Here is a 27,390-nt window from a genome sequence, read left to right as displayed (position 1 = left end):
AAAGATAAGATAAACATTATTGATCCCATGCTGGGGAAATTCACTGTTACCTCAGGAGACAATCAAAAAGAGGTAGACAAGAGAGCAAGTTGATAGTACAAATTAGAATAAAAATAGGCAATAAATAAAATAAAAATAGAGGCAATATTGTGTTGTACGGCTTTGAGACATTTTACATTTTCTTTAACAAAAGTGCAGAAGTTGACTGGTCAGACCAAGAATACATCTTTGTTACCAAGGGATCAACCAATAAATGCACAGTGTTGATTTATTACCTCAGTCAAGCATTAAGGTTCCATTCATAAAACCAAACAAGAAAAATAACACTGCTCTCTTCTTAAAAGCTTTGGAGAATATATATTACACACCTGCACATCCATCATGTCTATTCTCTTGTCTTTTTTAAGGGACTTGATTATCATGATAGCTTCTATCATAGAGTATATTTTATACAACTGTGTTCTATTTATTCTGTTGGTTCTCTTCAACCTTTTTCTAAATGCCTTGGTATCAATAAAAATGAGAATTTTCAGTAAAACTGTTGTTATGTGATATATTTTTAGACACTCTAGATTTGTATCCACTGTGAGGGAGGCCCCTGTCTGCAGCGTGACAATGACCCCATACAGCCAGAGTCATAAAGAAGTGGGGTCCTGAAACAGATGGTGAGGCCCCTATACAGAGCCCGGATCTCCACATCATCAAGTCAGCCTGGGACAACACGAAAAGACAGAGGACACCGACACAGTTTAAATCCAGAGAGGAGTCTAGCAAGTTCTCACACGACTTATACCCGAAAAAACTGATTAACCTCCCTGCAGGCTCCTGGTCCAAAAAATAGTTGTTGGGTCCCAATTGACCCCCGGTTGATTTCCAGTCTCGTAGAAACCTGAAATTGTTGATTAGCCAATCGATTTGTTTGAGAGAAAGTGATTTGATAATTTAGCTAATCAATTAATCAGTCTTTTTTGGCAAAAATGCCCCAACAATCACTAGGATCAGCCTCTAAAATCTGAATATCTGCCAGTTTCCCAGTTAACTATAATGGTAAACTCAATATATTTAAATTTTCATACATCAATATTTGAAAGTGGGCTTCAGGGAATAATGAATCCATATTTACCACGCTTTTCTGACACTTTATGCACTGATCACCATATCGATTATGAAAGAAAAACATTGTAAAACCAACTGAGAGTAAAAATAATCCTTGAGTTCTCCTCTGATGGGACAATCCCACCTGCAAAATATGCTCTGTATGAATCACTTGACAATTTGAAGGATTCAAAGTAAAACCATGCAGGTCTATTTTGACAGAATTCACTGTAAAAGATGTTAAAGAAAGAGAATGGACGACCTGTTATATTGTCGTTGATATTGTGCTTCAGCGTTGCAACATCATGACTGATTTACGATTGCTCGATTTATGTAAACACAAGATATATTCTGCAAATCTGGGGGCCCTTGACATTGAGCTCAATTCAATTCAATTTGATTTGTATAGCGACAAATAAATCAGCAAAATCAAGGTCAAAGCCAAAAGAATTATTTAAAAAAACTCCCTCATTAATTGGAAGAAACCTCTTGCAGAAAAATGGGAAAAGAGGAGAACTGGCTCTATATTTGTTCTGTTTACTGAACGTTATTAAAAGTTAACTAATAAATAAAAGCAATCAATTAAATTATGTAATTATTTTTGAAAGTATCCACGTTTAGCTAATTATTTTTTTGCGACACGTGTTTATTTTAATCCCCTCGTCTTTATTATATATTTTTTTCTCAGTCCTCCTGACCTCGGTGGTGGTGGCAGACGGGGACATGCAGCAGCAGCACACACACACACACACACACACACACACACACACACACACACACACACACACACACACACACACACACACACACACACACACACACACACACACACGCACACACTATCTCACACACACCCTCACACACACACGCCCCTTTAAACACGTCACTCGCTGGCTGGCTGTCTAGTATCTGGCGGTGTGGTTGTGTGCGGTCGGACTGTGGTTGTGTCTCAGGTCTGCTCGTGTTGATAGCGACACACCGAGGACGCGTTTCATCGCCGGGAGATGGGAATGCAGACGGGATGGCTCTAAGACGAATCGCCCTCACGCTGCTGGCCCTGTCCGGGCTGGCGGCCGTCGGTAGCGGTAAGTTCTCCTCCCGAGCACCTCTCCGGCTTTTGTCTCGGATGTGTTTTCCCGGACCGGGCATCGCCTGCTGTCGCTCCTCGCCATGGCGCTCTGAGCCGGAGGATTTTTGGCTAACCGACGTCTAGCTAGCGTCGACCTCAAAAAAACACCACACAGCCGCCGTTTGGTCGGAACTAACAAAAAAGTCGCCCTGCTAGTTTTGTCGTTCAGCGGGAATTTAATGGTTTCAAAAAACCAAACAACCCCGACGTGTTAATAATGGTCGCTAATGAAACACGGAGCAAGTAGCTCCACCACAACAACAACATGGTGGGGCTGTTTGGTCCGAGGCGGCAGCTAACGTCGGCTAGCTAACTGGATAATGAACTGAGTAAAGTTTAAAAAAATGCTTAATTTGTGGGTTAGAAAACTGAAATAATATAATTGTGCAATGTGGTGTGGACACGTTAGGTGTGTGGTTATAATCCCCAGTGTGTGGTTGTAATATCCCAGTGGCTCTTAATCCAATACATTTACCCAAACAGGGTCTTGTTTACCTGCGCCTGTTTGTCCCTGTGCTACTCAGGTGTGGAGGTGAAATATGTGCAATGTGCTCACTTTCCGTTCCGACACACGTCTAAGTGCTGGTTTCCACACACAGACCGGCAGAGAGAGAGAGAGAGGGGGTCTTGTGAATGGAAGGCCTCCGCCGCACTTGTGTGCATGAAATGTGTTTTTGAGAGTAAATACTGGCAGCTCCTCCATCGCTGCCCATTTGTAAGGGGAGAGAAAAGCCTCCTCAGTGGCCTCCAGCAGAAAGCGAAGGCTGGCATAGGGCGACAACAGCCGTGCATTCAGCCGTCCCAGACACAAGTCAGAGTTGAAGTCTGGGTTCATTGTGATGGAAATGTGGCAAGTGGGGTCTTTTGAGGCGCCCGTTGAGGGGCCGCTTCAGTCTGAATCCTGCTGCCGGAGCAGCTGATACCCAGCTCCACACCTCCGCACCCCAATGGGGCTGAAGCTGAACTGGACTTGTGTGTGTATTTGCCTCTTTGGCCCCTCTGCTCAGCTTTGGGACTTTGTGCCCAACTTTCACTCAAAAGGGTTTTCTAAAGCCTTGTGTTACACAAACTCTATATCCCCCCCACAATGGTGTCTGCGTTTTGCCTTGTTGCAGCCTGCCACGCTGCACAAGCGGAGTAATGAAAAGACATAATTCAGTTGCGCGCGCCAGAATAAACACCCTGTCTTCCTTGTGGTCTATTAATGTATATCTTCTGCTTTTTGAAATGACTCATCCTTCCAAAGAATCGTAAAATTATGCCTCCTCAGCTTAGTTTAGATAAGGGCGCAGTCCACCAACGATGCTTTCATGCAAGACACACGGGGAAAATGATCACACCTGAGTGGCAGGTTTGTTTGACTGGGTTATTCTAACATCGACAGTGATGTGTGAGGGGAGAGCTGGTGGGTGTGTGTGTGTGTGCGTCTGTGTCCTGAGACAGGGGGTGATGATGGGTTTGTCCAGCTGGCGGGGTCTGTCATGCAAGGGGCCCACAAGTCTGTCTGGAGCCATGGTTTCACACCATATAATGGATTACACCATGCAAGGGCTGAAACCAGACAAACCTGAAACTAGCTGTGCTCGAGCAGATTCCAGGGCTGTGGCCAATGTGTCGTGGGTTTTTGTGGGAATTTGCTCCACTCTCCGGTTTGATGAATCCGTCCCTTGTTGTCGACTCTAAGGATTAGAAGTCAGTGGTGTTATGGGCATTACAGGCCTGCGTAACGCAGTCTGCCTGAGTGCATTGAACACAGTAGCAATGTGATATGGGCCCTGTCAACCACACTGCCCTGAGGTAGGGTGCGTCCCTGTCGTTCTCTTTTCTTCCCACTCTCTCCATTCTCTCTCATATAAAAGGCCTGGTGCTTTATCAGTATTTAATCTGTCCTTCGTTATCTCTGGTCCCACTCCTGCTTTCACTTACTCACTGCCACCACAGGGAGCTGGAGAGAATTCAACCTCGGCTGTTTTGTTTGTTTGTTGTTTAGGCATTGATAGCTCTTGCCATCTCTGAACTCTTTGAACTCACTTTGAGTCACCCTTCTACATTCTACAGTATCACCAGTCCTGCCAGAGTCCTGTCATTCCCTGATGTGACTCTGTGTGAATTAAAGACAGGCTAATTGGGAAAGTCCCTTCGTTTCAGCTCGCTAGCAGAACAACTGCTCTGGTACAGGTGCTGTTTAATGTCAAACTGGATGTGAAGGGGTTCAGGTGGAGGAAGTGCGGGCTAGTCAAAATCGGAGCATGTGTACACCTGCCCATTAGATCAGAGCCAAGGGAATGTGCGAAGAAAGGCTGCGACTTATTGGGTTCAAAGGTGTGTGCATATAAAGAGACTGTGTGTGTGTGTGTGTGTGTGTGGGGGGGGGTGATATTTCCAGCTGTCTAAATGGAGAAAGTTGTTTAATTCTTTCCTTAACGTTTAGCAGTTGTTGAGGCCTGTTCTCAATCGATAGATGTTTATGCTCATGGATCCCTGAAGCTAAATCTTTTTCTTTTTTTTTTAAAGCTCTACGCCTCATCGTACTTTCTGACTCAAAACTAGCGACAGTCTCTATAATGTGGCGCTGAGTCTGGCAGGGTCAGGGCCGGTCTGGGGTGGTCTAGTTTTCCCTCCATAATGACCACTGTTGGTAATGACCTCCGATGGCCCAGAGGCACAGAGCCCTAATTGCTACAGCAGACAGTATAGCCCCCGAATGACCCAACTCCGCCATTACCAATGTTGGACCACAAGGGATTACTGCCACCGCAGAGCCAGCCCACTTCTCGGTTGCAAAAATCTCCTCCATGCCTTTAATTTCATTCCAAGCACTTTGTGTCTGTTTACAGGGTTTGTGTAGTTTATGTGTTGGTGGTAGAACATTTGCTTTTTGTGTCATTCCTTAACTGTTGGTGATAGAGTTGTTATTGTCACAGTACACCCAGACAGCCCCGGTAGCTGTGCAGGTTCATGTCTATAGGGATAAACCTGACACCCATCCCCCAGATGTCTCTCTGAAGAGGTGTTTGATTTGCTGTTTTGGCTGCTGTTGGAATGCAGATCAGACCTGCTCTGCCTCCTGTTTTCTGCAGGAAGTTGTGCAGTCAACTTCCCTGACAGCGATTTACTTTGTTCGGTGGGGTTGGTACGATTTTTAGTTTTCAGTGTGTATTGTCTAACTAGTTAACTACCGTCTTTCCTTCGTCAGGCCCTCACTTCCCAGTTGTGTTTAACTCACTTAAGCAACCTTGAAAAAAACTTTTAATATGAAACGTTGGTCTTTTTTCTTTTTTTATTAGTAATGTAATATTCATTTGATGGTATGATTTGGCAGGATACTTTGACTGGCCCTTTGTATCTTCTGCATCAGCACAGAGTTGGGGCTGGGCTATTTGATGATGATGATGATGATGATAGCCTTATGACACCAAAGTTGCTTTGGTGTCATAACATTACCAGATAATGCGTTGTATACAAAATATCATAAGATAATCATCATTTTTTCCACTGTGTACCGCACATTTTTATCGTCAGTTCTGTTTGCTGTGAAATACTTTTGCTCTGTTTAGTTTATTTCTATAATAAAATTGTATAATATACAATTTATACAATGAAGATGTCGAATATAAAACTAAGTAAAGAGCTGATTCGTGTCAAATACTTTACACTAATGCCAATGCAATACATGAAGTAAATTACTGTGAGAGTACTAGTATTTTTTTGCTCTTTTAATGTTGTTGGTGTTTTCAGTACCAGAACACTGTTGACATTGTTGTTTGCCTCCCAACCAAGCCAACAATCTGGAGCCAGAACAAAACTTAAACAACAGTCATAGTGTGGCAGGGAAAAAAAGAAATTAAGTCTCTGCTCTGCTAATACTGAGAAGGGTTTTTAAGCTGAAATCACATGGCTGATGCATTGGCTCCCAGAGCTGCAACACACTGGGTCATTAAAGAGGCAGCATTGACCAGTTAAGGGATTTGACCACCAGCATCAGCAGCGGGTCTGAAGTGAGTCTGTGCTCACAGTTGTGTGCCTTTCGATCTCATTAGACTGACGGACAGTCATACAGGCAGACAGGCAGGCAGTCAGACAGATGAGCAGACAGGATGCGCTGTAGCCTAGAGGGTAGTGGTTGGTAGAGATAGTAGACGCGGCCATAGCCCCAGAGACCTCACTTTAGAATCAGATCAGTAATCTGACCCTGAGATGCAGACAAAGGTAATGACTTTCCTCCTTCCCCTAGCATTGATTAGGACACAGTTGTGGCGCGTGCGTGTGTGTGCGCCTGTATGTGTATGTTGCACTCACACTGTCTGGTGGCGTCTGCCTGTCTTGATCAGCTCTCAGTCTGGTATCTGTATGGATCTTATTTCAGCCGGTGCATTTTGGTAATGGTGCTCTGCTCCCCGTACACACGCACAGACGATCTCTGCATGCGTCACTTAGCCCCCAGAAACCCACTGTGTTAATGTAACCCCACCGCCCTGCGCTTAGCACTCTTAAAGTGTTTACCACAGACTTCAGAATCTCGCCACCCTCAAAAGTCCACCTCTGTTTTGATAGGGCTGCTCCGCACGAGTAAGTCTGAACAACACCCACGTTGGCACCAAACACTGTCATCGTGGTGAATGTGTAAAGCTGTTTGGAATGGGACTATGCTGTGGTTTTTAGCTGCGTCCAAGTTAAGACAATGCTGGTTATGGCAACAATGTCCTATTAATCCTCTCCTCAGTGTGTCTGCTATTTCCTGTCTCAACATGAACGGAATGATAGGAACTTCACACACTAGCTCGAAGGAGTAACTTTTTTTTTTGGTGCGCTCTCCCCTTTTCTCCTCCGCTGATTCCTTTTTCCTGCTATTTACCCCCTTCCGCAAGTCAAAGTCTAGACTGGGTTTTAATGATGGTCGCAGCTGGTCACTTGGGTAGACCTCAATCACAGCTGGGGGGCCCTGTAAGTCCCACTCGTTACCCTCTCGGCCCCCTCCTCTCTGTATTGTCCTGCTCAATATGGGACCAGCCCCCTTCCTGTCTGGCCCAATGCAGCCCCCCAAACATTGCGGTTGTTACTGCTAACCCTGGTCTGTCCCCTGCGCGCCACCCATCCCCCTCATTGCTCCACGCTGAAGTGTGCTCCCCCACTCCACTCTGCTCTTTGTTCGTGCAGGGCCAGTCCAATCCCTCCTCATGTCGTCTTAATCTCCACACAAAGGACCAGTGTGAAGACCACCAATTATGTGGATACAAGAGCAGAGTTCACTCAAAAACCACGTACACCCAGCCTGCACTCAGATCTTTGTATATTTAGGCTTGATATTATTCCCAGTCTAGCTTTGTAACACTTCTGCTCTGAATCCAGTGAGATATGCAGAGCAAACAACATGGTGTTTGGGTGAATGCCAGTGGGCCACGAATTCTTCTGATGTGGTTATACAGCTTTTTTATTTTTGAGTTCATGATTTCACACTGTCTGTGTATGTATATGTATATATATATATGTGTGTGTATATGTATGTGTATATATATACATACATACATACATACATACATACATACATACATACATACATACATACATACATACATACATACACAGTATATTGTGTATTTTTCTGGAGGTATCCCTTTAATACCGCTCCTTGTGTTTGCTTGTAATGGGCAATTTGCTAATCAATAAGCACAGCTGTTTACTGAGAGTATTGGGTTTACAGGGTTTCAGTATATATAATAACATATTTTGTTGTAGACTTTCCATATTGGTCACCATGGGGCATCTTGTCTTTTATGGAGGCAGCTGACATGTGGTATAATCACGTGGAAGCCCTTAACACATGGGGGGGGGGGACCTTTTTCCTATCACCGACTATATCCAATTCTTTATAACATAGTCTGAGGTCCAGACTAAATTATTGAACACATATATCACACTAACCTGTCTAATGCAGTGGCTGAAAGTGCTTATCCCCAGAGAGACCTCCACAGTCCGATCATTGCACTGCTAATGCTATTAGCAGCCTTTTTTCTGGGTTTTGGTTAGTTAAGCTGCTTTCAGACATGAACTGAAGTCTGGAAACTTTCCGGAGTTTGTGAGAATGCAAATGTCCAGGTCAATTCCTCTTGACGATTTTTTCCTGCCAGCCCCTCTGTAACGTATCAGGAAAGTTTCAGAGTTGAGACCATGTGAAAATACACAAATCCAGATAATTCATAGCAAGTGGGTGGGAGTGTTGATCAAGATTAAACTGGGAGAATAGAAATATCTCCTGATGAAAAAGACGTGTCATACACTTAGAAGATGCCGACGTAAATGTCCATTTGAAGGTTTTTGGTGACAAAAGCCAACGTGGTGACAAAGCACTCTAAGCAAAAACACTCTGCTTCCTGCAGCAGACTTCATTTTCTATTGTGAATGCGTCTGACTTGGACAATAATCTGCTGAGATCTTCATGTGTGAAAGACAAACTCTGGAAAATGTCTGGACCTAATTTTCTGGATGTTTTGCTCATGTCTGAAAGGTCTTTGCCACGACTGAGTCAGTTCTGATAAGCACTCTTTGGATCAGTAGGTTGTCCCAAACAGTGCATGACTCCTCAGAATGGGGGAAATGATCAGGATGTACAGCATATGGAAATCGGGCAGAGGGACGTTGTTGGGATTGTCATAACTTTGCAGCTTCATGCTGTAGGTTGTGATGTTGTAAGTTGTTCGATGTCAGCTGGCTCCACAATAAACAATCGTAGCAAATATGTTTAGTTTGTTAACTGTTCATTTCCTAAAGGAGTTTTAAAAACTCACTAGCATATTGAGATGTCATAGCAGATTTTTGTTCTTCCAGAGCAGAGTGGAACACACACTGCGGCCCTGTTCATATCAGACATGAACATGTGTCTTTAACATGTGTTTTGCGTGATCAGATCTGTGGATGTGGGGTATATGTGGCCCAGACCACCTCAGGATATGGTCTGAGTGATGGGGTCTCCAATCCCAAATGCATTCACACCTGTATGTAAAGCTGTACACTTGTGATCGGCTCACCTGAGATTGATCTAAATGCCAAGTGTGAAAGGTACCAATGTTACCCCCTCTCCAATTTCACTTACCACAGCATATACAGCTGGCAAAGACTGCAATCCCTTCCTTGTTTCATACTCCGCTTTGATACCACACACAGAAAAAGGCAAGTTGTGTGACGTGTGTTATGTCTGTTTCATTGCGGGCGAGAGGGAAAAACTGGAAAGTTCTGCCGGATCAATCTGTCTCGGAAGACTTAGCACAAACCAAACTCTCGGTAGACCACAAACCAGCCATGGCAGCCTCAAAAAGGGAACATGTTTGTTTCCAGCCATGTTTGGTTTCCTTCCTGAGCTTCTGTCTGTATGTCTGTGTACCATCTGTCTTACCGCACACAGCGTCTCCATGATGGATGTGCCTGTTCATTTCACATCTTGCTTTTCTAATCGGCTCACTGATGATAATTTATTGCCTCGAATTGATGCAGTATGGTTGTCCTATTAACTCTTATATAGTCTTCACTTTGATTCTTGGGAGAAAAGATAAGGACTGTAATGTATGTTTGCTGTGAAGAAACACTTGCTCAACAACCGCCAGCGAACAACAGGCCTACAAAAGAGAAAGACGCTTGAAGGGGGGTTTCAGGTCATCTGTATTAGATGGTTAACGAGTGTTGTCCTGCCTTTCAACCTACAGCAGTGTTACTTATATCATCTGTTAAATTCAGCTAAACTATTTGCTCCACTGGTGCTACAGATTAGCGTGATGTGGCACAACACAGGGCTTGTTTTTCTGTCTTTATCAACCCCAGCCGGCTTCACCTCTGTGTAATCTGCAGGAAATTCCATCTGCATGCGAACTTTACCGAATTTGGACAGTCACTGCCAGGAGTTCCTGCCACTTTCCCGCTCGCCTCCTGTGGAGCAACACACACTCTCACGCAAACACCAAACAGATGAGAAATATTACTGAAACCCTGTGTGTTCCACATTTCCCGTTACCGATCAGTGGACAAGCATAGACACATCCGCATACACGCCACATGCAAAAAATGCTCCCACACAGAACACAACCTCCCAGAGTTCAGAGGAAACTACTCCTATGGCACCAGGTTTTGTGGTTTTGTCCACTTGGTTTGTTACATGTTGATGGTGTAATCTTTGCATTACTCACTTAGATTTTTTTTTTTTTTTAAAGTGAACCATACCGGATAAAAGCCTAATCATGTGACGACTCTGGTTCAACAATGTGTTAAAATCTGCTGACACCTCTTTGACAGAGCCTTGGTACTTTGAGGGAAGATCAGTGAGCTCCCCTGTTCAAAGAAACCCTCAGGATAAGACACAGAGGATTAGTGGAAGCTTGCCACTCTTAAAACCCTTTCTTTCCTCTGGGCCAGACATTGTCAATGGTCCAACCAATGCTGAGGCTCTTTTTTGTTGGGGAATTTGGATTGAAATTCCTCTCTGCTTTGTGTCCTCTCCTCTGTTGTTGTTGGTGCGGTGGTCTTGTCTTCGCTAAGTCCACAGCGATTAGTCTTGAGTGGTCCAGCTTTTGTTTTGACCCAGGATCAGCTCTGGGCCTGTCACGCCTCACTCACGGTGCCGTTGTCAGTCAGACAGTATGTCATTTACCACTTACTGGGCTTCAGTTGAGCTTAGCTGCTTCCCTATGCTTTTTTCCCATGTGAAAACTAGACCCAGCAACCATGTAACCTTGCCTTGTCCTGTTCTGGACTGTTTGGAAGAAGAAAACCTTGGGAGAAGCCTTTTTGTGCTGACCTTAACCCCAAATGAGAAGCATGTGTGCTGCGACTGAAAATCACATTTCACTCCAAATCTAATCAGTTTGCAGTTTCTTGCTCTCCAGGTCGCCCAACGATTGCTGTTTTTGTTTTAGAAGTGACAGATTTGTGTGGACTTTCTGGCACTGCCCTCAATTGACTGTGTAGGTGGACCTTCGTAGTTTTATTACAGCGGCGGCTGGAGTTCCATTCTGTCAGCTTTAATAGGTCCCCACGCAGGAGTGTGCTGTGTTTAATAAAACTCCTGTCTCATTAGCTCAAACAGTGGCAGCTCTCTGTGTCGGTGTGAGCAAAGCAGGGGAGAGGCATGGAGCAGAATGCTGCATTGGGGATTTGGCAGAAAAACCTCTCCCCTTGTTGGGTTTCACTTTGTCTGTCCCACTGGGCAGGTCCATCTCCACCCTGCGTGTTTGGGTTCATCTGCAGTGAAGGATCTGGTTTCAGGGCCATCAAGGCTGTCTGGCTGCTGCCGCTGAACTCCCAGCTCTGTGTCTGCTGGAGTCAAAATGCCTGAAGCTCAGTGGGACACTACACTCTTTACATCCTGTGTTGAATATGTGGGGTTAGCTTGCCTCCTGCTGGACAAAATGGAGCAGTGATATAGATTTTCCCTGGCCTCAATCTGATAAATTGTTATTTATCTGTCTCTGTCCCTTTCCGCAGCTCTGCGTTGTAACTGCACAAACTGTGAGAAGACGGGCTTCGAGTGTGAGACGGATGGCGCCTGCATGGCCTCCACATACAACATCGAGGGGGATGAGCAACATGTACGCATCTGTATAAACCGGGACCACCTGGTCCCCCCTGGACAGCCCTTCTACTGTCTGAGTGCCGAAGGGCTGCTCAACACACATTGCTGCTATGAAGATTACTGCAACAGTATTGACCTGAAAGTTCCAGGTGAGGCTCCATCATCATCATCATTATTATTATCATCAGATTTCTTTCAGTTTATCAGGGACAATTGAATTTTGAAGTGATCGCCTCTGCTCATCCGTTTCGTTTGTTTGCCATCGTAGTCCCAACAAAGAGTGGAGACTGGTCAGGTTCAGGAGGTCCCTGGGGGCCAGTGGAGCTGGTGGCGGTCATCGCAGGCCCTGTGTTTCTGCTATGTGTGCTGCTGATGGTCGGAGTGTTCCTGTTCCAGTATCACCAGAGAGCCTACAGCCACAGGCAGAGGCTGGAGGTAGAGGACCCCTCCTGTGACCATCTGTACTTGGCCAAGGACAAGACCCTGCAGGACCTCATCTATGACATGTCCACCTCCGGGTCTGGCTCTGGTCAGTACATGCTGAGCATCTGATGTAATGAAATCAATGTGTTTGGCTATGGAGAATATTCTGTCTTTAATAACTAGGTGTCATGTATTGTCAGCGAAAGCAGTAGCAGAACAGTCTTTCATGTCGTTCTATAAATATACAAATGAGCCGTTACTCAACTGCAACACTCGCGAAAATTATCCTGACCTAGAATCTGCTGAGGGTATTTCCACCACCCCACATCTACAAAACCAGTCCACAGGGAACAATGGCTCATTTTCTGTTTGTCTCTGCTGCCCCCTTTAGGTTTGCCCCTGTTTGTGCAGCGGACGGTGGCCAGGACCATTGTGCTGCAGGAGATAATAGGAAAGGGTCGTTTTGGTGAAGTGTGGAGGGGCAAGTGGCGAGGAGGAGATGTGGCGGTGAAGATCTTCTCATCCAGAGAGGAGCGCTCCTGGTTCAGAGAAGCCGAGATCTACCAGACAATCATGCTGCGACATGAGAACATCCTCGGATTCATTGCAGCAGACAATAAAGGTGAGGAAGACGTGGAAAATTCACATGAACATTTTAGACACTAACCCAAAACATAGAATTAATAATTTCATAGACCCACCGACACTGTGAGAAAGTTTAAGTCCTTTTCAATCAAATTAAAAAGAGCTGCATCTTGTCAATGCTATTTCAAACCTCTTTATTTTCAGATTAAACAAAACTTGATTAACCACATACTTGATGTTTCTCTACAAGTGAATTGCGTGATCTCTGACCCCTGTGGTTTTTTTGCTCTCTGTCAGATAATGGCACTTGGACTCAGCTCTGGCTGGTGTCAGACTATCATGAGCACGGCTCCCTGTTTGACTACCTGAACCGCTACTCCGTCACCATCGAAGGCATGATCAAACTCGCCCTGTCCGCCGCCAGCGGCCTGGCTCACCTCCACATGGAGATCCTCGGCACTCAGGGTGAGACAAACCTCTCGTGTTTAAAATGCAGCGAATACGATGCATAAACGGATGAACACAGCGGGAACATGAAAGCACACACATAAGTTATTTACATCCTGCCAGAGTGTGCTGTTTCTGCTGAGCCCTTGAGGCATATGTAATGATGTGTTATCTGTTCGGCTGCAGGTAAGCCTGGTATTGCTCACCGTGACCTCAAGTCTAAAAATATCCTGGTTAAGAAGAACGGCATGTGTGCTATAGCTGACCTCGGCCTGGCAGTCCGCCACGAGTCCATCACAGACACAATCGATATCGCACCGAACCAGCGCGTGGGCACGAAGAGGTAAATGTTTCCATCCTCCATTAATTCCTAACGACACAAAGTTAGTTTTGCATCGGGGGTTTTACAGGTCTTCTCACAGAGTCAGCAAAACACGTGAGAGCAAAGCAGCAGTGAAAACAAATAGTATCCTGATAATTACTCTCTGCCATAGTCCTGCATGGTGTTAATGAAAATGAAAAACACATTAATGAGCCACACTACTGAACTGACATGTTGCTCTGCTGCTGGAAAGTCAAGCAGTTTAAGATTACACACAGAAAATGCTTTATTCTGTTTGAGAAAAAATTGTTAAAAATTGCAGCACCCAGCTGTTCTGGTAAATAATATATAACCTTATTAATAATCAAATGGTGTGTTTATCTGTGTATTTTTATTTTTTAATCGTTTCCATTTTCTTTTGAGTATTACAAAAAGCGAGAAAAGTTGGAAATAATAATATAAACAAATCTCTGAAATATGTAAATAGCTTAAAATTTTTGGCTTTTCTTTTTTTATGTATTTTCGTTAGACTCCTAGTTGTCATCCCTCTCGGGAACTTTCACAAAAACCCTTTGATGGATGTTTTTGTTGTATAAAAATTTGTTAACATGTTTTAACCTTGAACCTTAAACTAAATATGATCATTGAAAAGTTTAACTCGGTCAGATGAAACTCCTCATTTGTGGCTGTGACTCATTTGTACCCTGTGTGTCCGCACCAGGTATATGGCTCCAGAGGTTCTGGACGAAACCATCAACATGAAACACTTTGATTCCTTCAAGTGTGCCGACATCTATGCGCTGGGTCTGGTGTACTGGGAAATTGCGCGTCGCTGCAATACAGGAGGTAAGACTCTGTTCAGAAAGAAGAACCCTAAATGTTCTCGATGTGAACAAGTCGAAGTAAGGAGCAGGAGCTTGAGACTGAGAGCTCTTTTCCATTGTGTCCTGCAGGTATCCATGAGGAGTACCAGCTGCCCTACTACGACCTCGTCCCCTCTGACCCCTCCATAGAAGAGATGAGGAAGGTGGTGTGTGACCAGAAACTGAGGCCCAATGTGCCCAACTGGTGGCAGAGCTACGAGGTATTTCACACTATTTATACTCTGAAAACCAGCAGCTGCACTGGGGCGTCTCTAAAATTAGATTTACTGGCTGTTTTTGGAGTCCGACCTCTCAGTGAATTAGTTTTTCCGTGATGTTAGATGAACTTGTGTCGTGTAAAAGATCCAACAGCTTCTTTTACTTTCTCAAATCTCTAATGAAAGTTGTAAAGTTTTCTCTTAGAGCAGACCCTTAAAACTTGGTTTTTTTATAATGATACATTTAGAATGTTTTCTGCTGATCTGCATTTCCAAAGTGGGAGCAAAATTGGGTTCCCTGCTTCAAACATGTTTAACACAAACCTCCTGTCCACACTAATAGGAATATTTTTCAAAACAAACTTGTCCCCTTGCATCTGGGCCTCTCGTCTACACGCTAAGAAACTAAAACAAAGATTTTTACAAATGCCTTCCAAAGGGCAGATTTGAAAAACTCCGTTTTTTATGTATCTGTGTGTACATGTAAACTGAGCATTTGGAAATAACATCACTGCTTTCTCACATACGCTCAATGTTGATTTGTGTAATGAGCATGAGCCAGAAACAACAATGGCGGTTATATACCGGTTTCTCTGCCTCTGGTTTACGTTTGAAACTAAATTTAGCATCACTCCACCACATTACTGGCATTCACAAGCATCTACCTCGCCCAATATTACTTGGAACACGACAGTCTTCTCTGGTATTGATGGATTGTTGATGTCGATTTTATCGCCCCACCTACTGGCCCTGCATTCTTGTTTGAGTGTTTGTATAAAGATATCAACAGTATCGTAGACGTGGCCTAAGACGTGTTTTCTGTCAATTGATCCCGTGTGTCCTTCCTTTCCTTTCCTGTGCAGTCACTGCGCGTAATGGGGAAGATCATGAGGGAGTGCTGGTACGCCAACGGCGCGGCCAGACTGACCGCCCTGCGCATCAAGAAGACTCTGTCCCAGCTCAGCGTGGAGGAGGACATCAAAATGTGAGGATCAGGCGCCGTCAAAACAGTTGACGCACCGAAGACGCGCAGCCAGACCACACTCCAATAGGAAAGAAACACTAAAGACAGACTGCAAATGAAAACCCTGCCAGTTTTAAAGCCACACTCCAAGTTGTGACAAGGCCTACCTCACCTTTTTAGCCAAAACTACTGAGAACCCCCCCTCTCTCCCTTGTCCTTAACTTTTATCTCCCCTTCCATCCTCGTGTCTCCCCCCCCGTCTCCCTCGACCCCCTCTCTTCTCCATGGGCCACAACACTACCACTGTTAATACCATCACACTCAACCGTTCTGTTTTCATTTCCCATGGCAGGAATTATTACTATTGTACAGCGACGGGATTTGTTTGTTTTTTTTAAATCTTTTTTTACCTCTGAAACTTTTCCCGTGATGGACTAACCTTGTCCGGAAGAGCCGAGCATGTTGTGGGTTTGATGTTTTAGAGACATAACACTTTATAACACGCCCATGTTGCGGAAAGAGGCTGAAGAGCTGTGTCTCGTCGCGTCCGGACCACGAGACACTCGGACGTCCTCCGGTCTCGGCTGTAGTTCATTAGACAGAAGCAGTTGTCGGCCATTCATTCTGTTGATTTTTAGCATGAACAGCTGGAATGTGTATTTTCTTTTTTTTAAATCCTACAGACAGAAATTAGTTGCACTCAACTGTAGCTTCCTCATCATGTGTGAGACCTTCAGGTATAACCCTTAATCAGTCCTGGTGTTTAAGTGTGAAATGTGGCAGGGATAATGTTTTGGGAGGGTTTTAATTTTTAATTTATTTGTTGATATTTTTTATTTCATATTTTGATGAACACTGTGAGATTGAGATGTGACAAGCCAGAGTCGTGATATGAAATGTGGTGTTGTCGTTGAGTCCGAGCTTTCACCGCCATCTTCCAGACGATGGAGGAGGAGGAGGATGATGATGATGTGGATGATGTGGATGATGAGGATGAAGATGAAGGGGTTGTTGCATTCTTTTAATAAAACACTCGGTTCAGATCTGGATGTAGCTGTGACGCCCTTTAGTGAAAAGGCAATGACATCGTGCACACTGAGCAAATAAGAAGCGTATGAAATGGCAATGAAAATACTGTTTATTGTTTTGTTTTTTTTCCTCAATTATATTTTGTGTTTTATATAAAGATATCATGATGGGGTAATTTTTTTTTTTCTTTTGACATTGACACTACTGATGGGTACATATGATTTGTATATAAAACATGCATTTGTTCCTTTTATACCACAAGCACCAGTGTGATATGTTCTTGCTTGAATGGTACTTTTCAGAAGTCTGTTATGTGATCTGTCCGCATGGTGTCTAACTGTGCCAGGAAGTAGACGGTGTCATTTGCTGGAATTTTCTTCTTTTTTTTTTTTTTCACTTGCTCCTCTCATGGCAATTCGGTGGTACTACTGATCCCAGTTGATTTAATTTTTTTTTTTGTTCCTTGCATCTTCTGTTTTTATTTTGAAATGTATATTTGTTGGAATCACTTTACGAGTTCTTGTCAGAGCTCAGTGATGCAGACCTGCTCCTACATACGACCTCTTTCTCATTGACACTGGAATATTACGGCGCATCGTGTAAAAACCCTGAATGCCGATTTAGCCACCGGTGGTGTTCGAAGGCGGCCGGTGGCGGATCACACGCAGGGATCATGCAGTTAGATGTGAAAAGCAGCTCAGAGGTTTTTACTTCAAAGACGGACTTGCTGTAAAGTGAAACTGCACGTTTTCATTGTCCTCTTGTCGCCTGCAGCTGCGAGTGGCTGCGGACGAGACTATCAAAGTATTACACTGACGTTTTGTCACCATCAGGCTCTGCACTGTTACGTCCACATGGACTTTAGTTAATGTTCATTACGTCATCACTTGATCAAGAATCCGTGTCATGTTGTTTATCCATTTTGCATGCTGTCTCAAACACTGGCTCCTCTGCACTAAGGTGGATGAATTCTTGAAGTCTTTCCCTCTTCCTGCCTGTTGTTATTTCTTTCTGAAGACCTCCTTGTGTTCAGGTTGTTGGCTGTGTACCCCGACATGTTGCTGCTACTGTTAACATGGGGAGAGGTTCGACAGGCAGAGTGGAGAAGAGCTGGGGAGGAGGGGAGGGGGATGGGAGACTTCTGTCACTTGAACCAAAACAGTCAAAAACACTCCAGTCCATGTTTGGTTTGTTGCCATGGGTATGTGTTCATCAGACATCCTGTTCATTGTGTAATTCTTCAAGATTCAAAAATCATGTTGTGCAAAAATCTTTTCAGAATTAGTTCAAAAGTGTAAATAGATGAGATACAATAAATTCCTCTTTTTCTTACCTGGGACTGTGCTCGTCATTGCAGATGTTCATTGTCAGCAGCTGTCACGTGAATACAGATGTTACATCTTCAAGATTTTACTCCCTGTTATTATTCCTACCGTTCATACTGGATTTTAAAGAGGACTCCTCTGATGTATCACTGCTCCCACAACACTGTCAGATTTATTACAGTTTTGAAAAGGATGAAGCTTAACAAGATGTTTTGTTTTTTTTATACTTCTTTACCAAAACCCTACCACCAACTTCTCCCACAATGCATCTCAATAGTTAAGTCAGATTTGGGTGTGTCATGTCAGTCACAGCTAACCTCAAGCAGAGATACATCCGGTACGCTCACTTCTCTCTAACTCCACACCACCACACTAGTTTTTCAAAAGTTTTAAACCTGTGCTTCTCCGACCTCAGCTGATGTTTCTTCAAATGACATCACTTGAGGCCGTTTATGAGTCTTTATGCAGCTTTACTCAGAACCACATGAAGACTTTGTTCTTCAAGACATCCCATCATAAAGCACTGCTAGTCAATGTTTATCGGCAAATAATGTGAAGTTTCATCTGTGGTCATCAAATCAAGTGGGTATCACACAAAGTAGTACAGACCTATATGGATCTTTAGGGGAAGAGGCCAATACCTATATTAGATTTCAAAAATTCTGATATCGATTTATCGGTTGATGTATACAATGATTTCTAAGATGTCGTTATCAAACCCTTGTGACCAAGAAATGTAACCTGATAACTTGATATTTTCAGTTTAACCACATATGTTATTACAAATAACTACAAATAAAAAGAAAAACAATACAACAAAATCTATAGAATTTGAATTGAGAAAATATTTCATGATTATTCTGTAAAATAAAAGCATGTGAAAGGTCATATTGGCCGATTTCTAACAATCGATAGAAAGTCTGTTAGTGCAAAATTCCATTTTGTTTTCTCACAGTGAAAAATTACGAATCAAAAACTATCAACTTTTGAACATAAGTTGATTTGTTGAACTCAGACAACTGAAGCCTCATGTAGATTAACATTGTATTTATGAGGCCGTAGTGTTTGGTCTTAAATTGTATTAGTTTCCATGGGTTCTTGTTATTTTGTTTCATCTTAACCAGGAGGAAAGATGTTCAAGCTTTTATAGTGAATTCTTAACTCAGTTTAGAGGAAAACGTTTTTTCGTAATTACTTTTTCAAGAGGTCAAAAACCTGAGAAATGAGCACATATTTAAAATGCATTTTATTTTCCTTTACAAGAAACAAAAGCAGACAAAGAAATAAGATGGAGGGGAGAGGGATCGGGAAAGCTGTATATAAAGAGATGCAACCTCTGGCGTCCTGAAAAAAATATGTACAATTCAAAATAATATCCATACAAAACATGCCACATACAATAAAAATGATCATTATATTTATTCATATTCCCTAAAAGTATCTCTGCTGTACAGATGCAACGTCTTTTCTTTTTAAAAAGTAGGTGAGGTTAAAAAAAACCTTCAATTTGAGCAAACTTTATTAAATTATAAGATATGCAGAGAACTTAAATTAAGATTCAGAGAAGTTAAAAATTATTCATTCTAAAATCCAGTGAGCGGCATAATGTCTCGTCATTGTCTTCCCTTGAAATAGAAACATACCAAAAAATATATATATCACTGCTTCGGATACTCGATCAATATCTACCACTTTAGAGAAGTTCTCCGTTATACTATGAGAGTGCAATTCATTACCAGGTTAAGTATGGGATTAACTTTTGAGTATTACATCATAACATACATGAGGCCAAGTAAACATTTCACAAGGTTTACCAACACATTCACTTCTATAGGGAAGATATAAAAAAAGCAAAACACAACAATATTCTCGGGACTTCAAGATTTTCCATTCAAGGGTATACGAATCCAATTGTAACCGATTAAGGGAGAGGTTTTGGTAATCAACAAGCAGTAGCATAAATAAATTGGAAAAATAAACACGGACAATATTACATAAATACAAATGCTATGCACCATTGTACTGCTTTATGCAAGAAGTGATTTTCATGTCTTAAACTAGCGACTCTCCGCGGGAACCCGAGCGGGTCGGTGATGACCTGGGCTTCTCGTCGTCGCTGATTGGAGAAGACCAGACACTGTCTCACACCTATTTTAACAAACTTGTCTCTGAGAGCTTATAGCAAAAAACACTAATAGAAAAAACAGGTAAATGCAAAACACTCTGGTTCATATACATAAAGATATTAGTTTGCCATTTTACATATATTTATATTTATATACAGCTTTATCTTTGTTAAAATGATATCCAGTGGTTGATTTTTTTTTTTTTCAATTTTATTTCTCTACACTTTTTGAACTTTATTGATTACAAAGGGGCTGGATAAAGAGTTGCTGTCCCCTAATGCATATACTATATATACAGTTTGTACAACTTTTGCATTTTTAAAATCATGTGAGGTCTTAGGTTCGGGGGAAGGAGGAAACAAAGTAGTATGGGAAGGTGGAGTTTCAGTAAAGCTCCCTTTAAAGACTTTTTCATTCATCTTACATAGAAATGAAAACAAATGCCCTTTTTTCCAATAAGTCTTTCCCTGCCATCGGTTCAGCCTCGAGAGGACAGTACCAGCACTAGAAGAAAAAAAAAAAAAAAAAAAGCACACTACAGGGGAAGTAGAAACACTGCAGGCTGTACTCAGGCAGAGGAAGACTTACTACAGTAAAGTTTAACAACAGTCCACTAAAGAATAGAAGAGAGGAAGAGGCATGATTCAAGGTTTAAGGTTGAGCCGTAAAAAGACTGACCTGCTGGGGTGGGGGGGGGGGGGGGGGAGGAGATAAAAGCATTACATGGGACAGTAGTCATGCATCCACCGGCTGGTGTCCAACAAGCGCACCTTCAACGTACGAAGCGACAAGCAAATGTGGTTTAATGTTTGGACGCTGTAGTCTGCGAGCGTCCTGGGATCCTGGAGCCGTCGCTGTCTGGAGCGACTGAAGAAGGTGGATGTTATTGTGCTTTCACACAGCTGATCGCATGGTTTTCAGACGCATAAATAAAGAGTACAAAAAAAAAAAAAATAAGAAAAAGAGGAAGAAAGCTACATCAATGTCCAGGATGATTTGGTGGCATTTATCATGATTGTGATTTGAATGCAATGTCTTATCAAAACTGTCATATAGTTCCTCTGTATAAATAATTCATGAATAATTAGCTTGGCTCATTTTTTTTGTGTGTGTGTGTAAATTACCATCAGCATAGAGTAGATTGAGAGCAAACCTGCTGCTTAAGATTCCCTGCTTGTCCGAGAAGGCTAAGCCCGTAAAAACATTCCCCCTTTCCCCCCCGGTTCCACAGTAGCAGTTAACAGTTTTCATACAAAGCAGTCACTTCCCGCTAAAATCAATGAGGTAGACTGGGTCCAACTAACCCACCTGGGGGCTCCGCACAGTCACAACATCTGGTGCCTCGGGAGCCACAGAGCTATAGCATCTCAAATTTTATATTAACTTACATCTTTTTTTTTTTGTTTTTTTTTTTCTTCTCCTTCTCCATCGATCATATGTAGTTCTTTACACAGAGCCACATGAGGATTGTCTAGCTAGCCAATATCTGTGTTGTCTTCATTGATGACTTGATGGGAAAGTGCCTTTTCTGGGAGGTAAAGAAGGGGGAGGGGTCGTGGTTAGGTGGGACAGGGAATAGGTCCGACTTAAAACATAAAAATGCATCATTAGTTCATTCTTAGTACTTTAAAAATGGCTTTTTGTCGGAGCTCCGGCCGAGCTCTGCACTGCGAGTATTGATATCAGAGGGTCAGAATCATTTGGTAGGCGTTGAGGATTGTTTTCCAGCCACTGGGAGCTTCTTGAGAGAACAGTCGAAGAGGGGAAAGGGGGTTTTGGCTGAGGAGAGGGGGTTTCACACTAGTCCAAACATGAAAGTCAGTCCCACCGTCGAGCTGCTGCCGACGAAGGTGCTCGCTTGCTTTTATTGATTAATGCTCTTCAAACCTTTGGCTACAGGTGTCACCATTTTAAATCTGTCAAATGACGGAGGCCAGACTTCCTCCCTCCATCCACGTCTTTCACAACAGCTTATGCACTGGCTATGTAGGATTCAAAGGCTTTGGCGCAGGAGTGTTCTGGCACCAGCGAGACGGGAGCGCTCCATTTTTTTCCCGTCCTTCCCGTCAGTTCATCCACTTGCGGCAATTCCAGGCTCCACAATGGCAAGGGATCTTGTTCTGGTCGTCCTCAAAGTCAAACTGGTAGTCGTACGTCAGCTGGAATAAAGAAACGGAAACGGTTAGCAGCGGCTGAGATTTCGAAACGAACTTCAAAAAACATAGAAAAGACAGTAAGACGACGACTGAGTAGAGGTCAGTTCTCTAAATGCACTGCACCTCCTCTCCCTTGGGGATCCTGCGGCTGGAGATGATGATAATCTTGTCTTCTTTGTCAAAGGTTACAACCTCCGCAACACAGTTGGGGGCACAGGAATGGTTGACGTAGCTGGAAAAGGAGAAGAAAAAAAAAAAAGGGTCAGTTTAAAATATACCAGACTCAAAGATTTACAATGAGACCCCCAATAACAAACGGGCACTTACCGAGCTGGGCCGCCTGTCAGAGTGGCATCGATCACCTGCTCGTTGTTGATGCGGAACATGTAGATCCCACGGTTCTAAGGAAGAGAAAAAATAAGAAACATGTTTAAAAAGGCAGTTTTTGTTGGTTCTTAAGTGTTGTCCAGTTAAAGAATACATTTGAGCCCTCCACTCAAATAAAGAAACAGAGAATACAGAAATAAAACTTGCAAAGTGTACCTGTGACTCATAGATCTTCTCACGGCTATTTGCCACCTCGTTGCGTATGACAGTACCGATGTACTCGATGACCATGGTGTGCCGGTCCAGATCCTTGGCAGCGTACAGACCCAGGCCCTGAATTCGGGATCGAGCCAGGTACACGTTGTTCTTCCACTCGGTCTTCAGGCGTCGGTACTGGGAGGACTTGGAGTGGACAAACTGCTTGCTGTATGGTGTGTTGAGCTCCCCAGTGAACGTGCTCTGGTAGGCCTTTGACACGCTGGTGCTGTTCAGAGTGTGAGGCCTGCAAACAGGAGGAGAAACAGCGGTGATGTTCTTTGACAAAAATAACTAGAAATCAAATAATGAGTTTTAAAAGCTTTGGTCATCAACATTAAGGCTGGATCATTGTATCTACTAAGGAACTAACTTTTTTCTAATGTAAAAATATTTGTCTAAGTGCTGCAATGATGTTAGACCAACAACACAGGTTTTCGCTCTGTTTCATATTGGGTCAAGAACCAGTTTTGCTCTAACTGTAAAGTCCAAAGTCTTGTTCTGTAACGATGCCTTACCTCTTGCAGTGTGTGGGGACCTTGGCCTCAGAGCGAGCACAGCCGCTGGGATTGATCATCAGGGGAAGCTCCATCAGAGGATGACGACCATATCGGAACTGATAGTTCTGGCAGTTCTCCACTCCAGGCAACTTAAACACAACAACACCAATGAGGTTCTGTGCAATAGACTCGTTAGGGGACAGCATGACTTGTGTGGCCATGTAGTAAAAGGGTTGAAAAATTAAATAAACGGGACACAGTGATATTCCCTCCTGCTGAAATTTCTTACCGACTCAGTGATTCGCATGACAGCATGAACGGTGAGGCCATACATCTCCTCTCCTTTGACGTGTTCGGTGAACAGCTTCAACATGGATGATTCATCTCGGAGTTTAGCCACCTGCTGAACAACTAGGTCCCAGATCCCTGAAGACAAACAATTAGATTCAGTTAATGGTGTTAAGTATAACACAGAGATATCATATAATAATAATAATAATACTAAAAGTGGGAGCAGTTTACGTTCTTACCGTCTGGAGTAGAATCCCGGTACTGCAAATCCTCCATGCCGTGCTCCAAAACACGCACCTCAAACAGGGGGTGACCCTCATCCTCGCTGATGCGGCAGCGGTAGCGACAGCGCTTGTTGGGCACACGTGTGCTCCAGTAGATGCGTGTTGCCTCATAGCCGACCGGGAAGATCGCAGTGGGCGAGTGGAAGTTGGTCATTTGGGAGGGGAGCAACTGGCCAACAGCATGAAAGATGAGGCCGCCGACGCGGAACAGGTGGATACGGTCACCTCGCTGTAAGATGCTGGCGATCTGCTTCACCTCATCACGCTCAATGTAGACACGCCGCAAGACAGCAAATGTGCTTAGTTCATCATCACTGGGGCCCTTCAGCTTGTGCTGGGTGCACAACATGGTCTTGTCCTTGAAGAACATGCAGCGAGCCCGGATGGCGCAGGCGAAGTGGTAGACGTTTGGGCAGCGCAGTCGGTTGCAGCTGTTGGTGGCACCCGTTTTCTGGCAGAACGCGCAGAGAGTCCGTAATCCACGACGCAATGCTACCTCCACATTGATGAGGGCGCCCCCCTGCGTTTCATACACCTCTGTGGACCACAGGGCACAATTGAGGTGCACCCACAGGTCCACGTCAATGTTAAGCAAACGGGCCGGTCCATCCGTGTATCCATCTCCTTCGTCATGGCAGAAACAGCATTTACGTTTATCCCGAGGCAGCTTGTCTGGTCGGAGAGTAATGCGCAGGCGCTCCATCAGCTCAGACACCTCACGGCTGCTCTCTTTCTTAGACCCGCCCTTACGTATTGTGATGACAATCTGAAGACGCTTCCAGCGAATCCCCTTCCATTTTTTTAATTTGGGATGTACCACCTCCTCATCAGGGGACAGAGGCCTGCGCTGCTTGGGAGCCTTAGGGGAACACTCCATGGCATTGGGAGAATCTTTAGGAGGGTGAACTGGATCAGCAGTCGCGTCCTCCTCCTCCTCCTCCTCCTCCTCCTCCTTGGTAGTAAGACTCAGATCTTGCTTCTCTTCAGTAGGAGCAGTGGGATCAGAGACTTCAGAAGCAGCTGCTTCATCATTGACCGACTCTGGAGCAGCAAGTTTAGACTTTGTGTCATCAGATGGTTGAGCAGCATCGATTGGAGGAGCATCATCCAGGTCAGGCTCGATCTTGATCTGTACACTGGAGGGACTGAAAGGAGCAGGGGAGGGACAAGCTGATTTTTTCGAAGGTTCAGCTTCAGTAGATGGAGCTGAGACAGATGGTTGTGGCGGAGATGGTGAAGGGGGTGGAGATTCCTCCACTGGTATAATAGGAAGGTGGCGCACATCCAAATCATTCACTTTGGTTGTGTAACAGTGCTGGGCCGGTTTGTCGTCATTTTCTGAGAATTCCTGGGAGAAAAAATGCAAACATAGTTTCGTGTTAAATATCTATTGAAAGCCGTAGAATTCATGACTAAATATAAGAAATAAATCACAGAGTTCTGAAAAAACCTGTAGTGACTGACCTGTTTAATAAGTGCCAGAATGTCCACTTGTTTCTTCAATGTGCAGCCAGGTAGAGACACGTCAAATTGCCTTAGCCACTCATCCTGACTGGGTGAACTATCCTTTGTACACAAAGCCCCTGGAAAACAACACAATCTTAAAATCCGTCTTAACTTACCAATTATCACACTTAAACTCTGCTCTCAGCGACAAATGCAAGTATGTGAGTGTTTCCAGAGCAGTGTCATCAACTACAGTGCCAAAATGTTTTGAACATCATTTCTGCTCAGCTCACAAGCAAGAGATTGTTCACAGGTCCACACCTGATTTTCCGACCTGTATGACAAACTTCCTAACCAGGTAACACAACAGGACAATCCAGATCAACAAAATGGTCTCATACCTGACTGACCGGGTCCTTTCCCTGACCCATCCACTTCAGGCATGTCAGGGTTCTGTGAAGTCAACTCATAGGAACCTGGCATCCGAATGTTGAGCAACTGGGCCATGGCCATCATCACATGGTTCAGTTTCTGGAGGAAAAGCAGTTCCAAGGTATTGTTAACAATCCATGAAGATAAAGAAACGCACAGAAAGCGCAATGATATCATGACTTAGTACCTTGGCTGCAGCAGAGGACAGTGTGAAGGTGACGGACACCTCATTGCTTTTGGCCTTGTCCCAGTGGTTGGGTGTGGAAACTACTTTGCCGTCCGTCGTTTCTAATGGTTTGTTTTCTGGGAAGGCTAGAAGAGAAGTGCATATGTAAATCCATCTCTTGTCAGTTTAGCAATATAAATGGATTCAAACATTAAATGAGTCTTGAACAGTTAAATGTAATTCGCAGAATATTACCAGGTATGGCAGTGCGAGGAATGAGGGGGATGATGGGGGATATTGCTCTCTCCGTCTCCTCCTCTTTAGGCTCCCGAAGGTGAGGGAAACGTGGTGTTTCATCTCCCACATTACTCTCGGGGGATGATGCTGGGATGATACTTTCCGGGGCATCCTCGTCATCGCTCTCCATTCTGTTAAAAATAGGATGTGTTTATAACCACTTAACAACATGCAACCCGTGTGGTCTGACTGTCAAAGAATTCAAAAACAATCATCCGGTTGTACCTGATGTCCTCATTCTGGTTATGTGGTGGGGTGGGGAGAGCAGCGAGGATGTCGACACTCTTTACCTCCTGCGTAACTGATTCGACAGAGGAAATTGTTGAGAATTTAGGACACAGTTAATGTAAAACTACATATTCAATATTCATGAAAACCATCAATTTCTTGCCAAATCCCTTATTGTTTACCCATTGGCTCTTCTGCTGGCTCTGTGTTTTTCTGACCACCAGACAGCTCCTCCCCAGGAGTCACTCCATTCAACAGCTTGTGCTGCACGGAGGGCGGAGGTGTAGGGGGCAGGGAGGATGGGGGCGTTGGTGGGTTGCTGAGATTACTCTGTAAAAGGCATAAAAGCATTTGTTCTTGTTTTTAAAGAAGTATTCACCAACAACAAATTGTCATCAAAGTCTACAGCAAACCACTGGCACAGATTAGTTTTTACCTTAGTGAGCAACTGAGAGTAGTAGTCTGGGATATTGTCCAACACTGCATTTCCAAAAGATCCTTTGAGCTGGGCTTTGCCGTTGGCCGGGCTGCTTCCAAAAGGGGCGAATAGATCCAGGCTGGCAGTGATTGAAGGCTCCATCAGGGGAAGCAGAGAGAGACCCTGAAGGGGACAATCAATATGATGAAGAACCACTCTTCAAAACATTCATGGCAAAACTTATTAAGGAATTATTGTTTTTAATATCCAGTTACCTGTTTGAGTTGTTTTATTAGGGCTTCAGCACTTTTACCAACTTCCTCCTTCTTATTCTTCTTCCGTGAATTCGTCCCTCTGTCTCCAGCTGCCTTATTTGTGCGTTTTGGCTTTTGTACAGGAGACCTTTTTGTTATAGACTGCAAGTCCTGTAAAGAGTCGAGAAAATGAATGAGAGGTTCTTTTCCCACAAACAACAGCTTGATGAGGGCAAAATGAATGAAGTTACAAA

General features: G+C 43.8%; 2 protein-coding genes across 7 annotated transcripts in view; one reads left to right on the top strand and one right to left on the bottom strand.

The window, feature by feature from the left end:
- The first annotated feature begins 1,972 nt into the window (after positions 1 to 1,972).
- On the top strand, positions 1,973 to 17,963 carry acvr1ba (activin A receptor type 1Ba). Its single transcript, XM_035159689.2, has 9 exons — positions 1,973 to 2,180; positions 11,693 to 11,929; positions 12,049 to 12,309; positions 12,595 to 12,825; positions 13,086 to 13,253; positions 13,422 to 13,578; positions 14,279 to 14,403; positions 14,511 to 14,641; positions 15,502 to 17,963. Exons 1-9 carry the CDS (start codon positions 2,117 to 2,119, stop codon positions 15,625 to 15,627), a joined length of 1,500 nt encoding a protein of 499 aa, XP_035015580.1. The 5' UTR covers positions 1,973 to 2,116; the 3' UTR covers positions 15,628 to 17,963.
- Positions 17,964 to 19,185: 1,222 nt separating this feature from the next.
- Positions 19,186 to 27,390, bottom strand: part of kmt2d (lysine (K)-specific methyltransferase 2D) — a 29,955-nt gene continuing 21,750 nt past the window's right edge. For all 6 annotated transcript variants that reach the window (XM_035158315.2, XM_035158314.2, XM_035158317.2 and 3 more), the window contains 15 exons: positions 27,158 to 27,307; positions 26,901 to 27,065; positions 26,647 to 26,794; positions 26,462 to 26,537; positions 26,195 to 26,367; positions 25,961 to 26,085; positions 25,743 to 25,872; positions 25,360 to 25,478; positions 23,851 to 25,243; positions 23,610 to 23,746; positions 23,339 to 23,469; positions 22,782 to 23,067; positions 22,566 to 22,639; positions 22,362 to 22,470; positions 19,186 to 22,241 (listed from right to left, as the gene is read on the bottom strand). In XM_035158315.2, the coding sequence (XP_035014206.2) occupies positions 22,149 to 22,241; positions 22,362 to 22,470; positions 22,566 to 22,639; positions 22,782 to 23,067; positions 23,339 to 23,469; positions 23,610 to 23,746; positions 23,851 to 25,243; positions 25,360 to 25,478; positions 25,743 to 25,872; positions 25,961 to 26,085; positions 26,195 to 26,367; positions 26,462 to 26,537; positions 26,647 to 26,794; positions 26,901 to 27,065; positions 27,158 to 27,307 (3,309 nt within the window). In that variant the 3' untranslated portion in view covers positions 19,186 to 22,148. The remainder of the gene's footprint in view (positions 22,242 to 22,361; positions 22,471 to 22,565; positions 22,640 to 22,781; positions 23,068 to 23,338; positions 23,470 to 23,609; positions 23,747 to 23,850; positions 25,244 to 25,359; positions 25,479 to 25,742; positions 25,873 to 25,960; positions 26,086 to 26,194; positions 26,368 to 26,461; positions 26,538 to 26,646; positions 26,795 to 26,900; positions 27,066 to 27,157; positions 27,308 to 27,390) is intronic.

The sequence above is a fragment of the Hippoglossus stenolepis genome, chromosome 6 (genome assembly GCF_022539355.2).
Source record: "Hippoglossus stenolepis isolate QCI-W04-F060 chromosome 6, HSTE1.2, whole genome shotgun sequence".
Taxonomy (NCBI): Eukaryota; Metazoa; Chordata; class Actinopteri; order Pleuronectiformes; family Pleuronectidae; genus Hippoglossus; species Hippoglossus stenolepis.
Note: the sequence above shows the minus strand (reverse complement) of the source record. Positions and strands in the feature narration are given on the sequence as shown.

What these genes read in the sequence shown, in the direction of transcription:
- acvr1ba (XM_035159689.2), top strand. Translation starts at nt 2,117, where the DNA reads ATGGCTCTAAGACGAATCGCCCTCACGCTGCTGGCCCTGTCCGGGCTG. An exon ending in TATTGACCTGAAAGTTCCAG is followed by an intron (nt 11,930 to 12,048) that starts GTGAGGCTCCAT and finishes TTGCCATCGTAG; the next exon opens with TCCCAACAAAGAGTGGAGAC. An exon ending in CACCTCCGGGTCTGGCTCTG is followed by an intron (nt 12,310 to 12,594) that starts GTCAGTACATGC and finishes TGCCCCCTTTAG; the next exon opens with GTTTGCCCCTGTTTGTGCAG.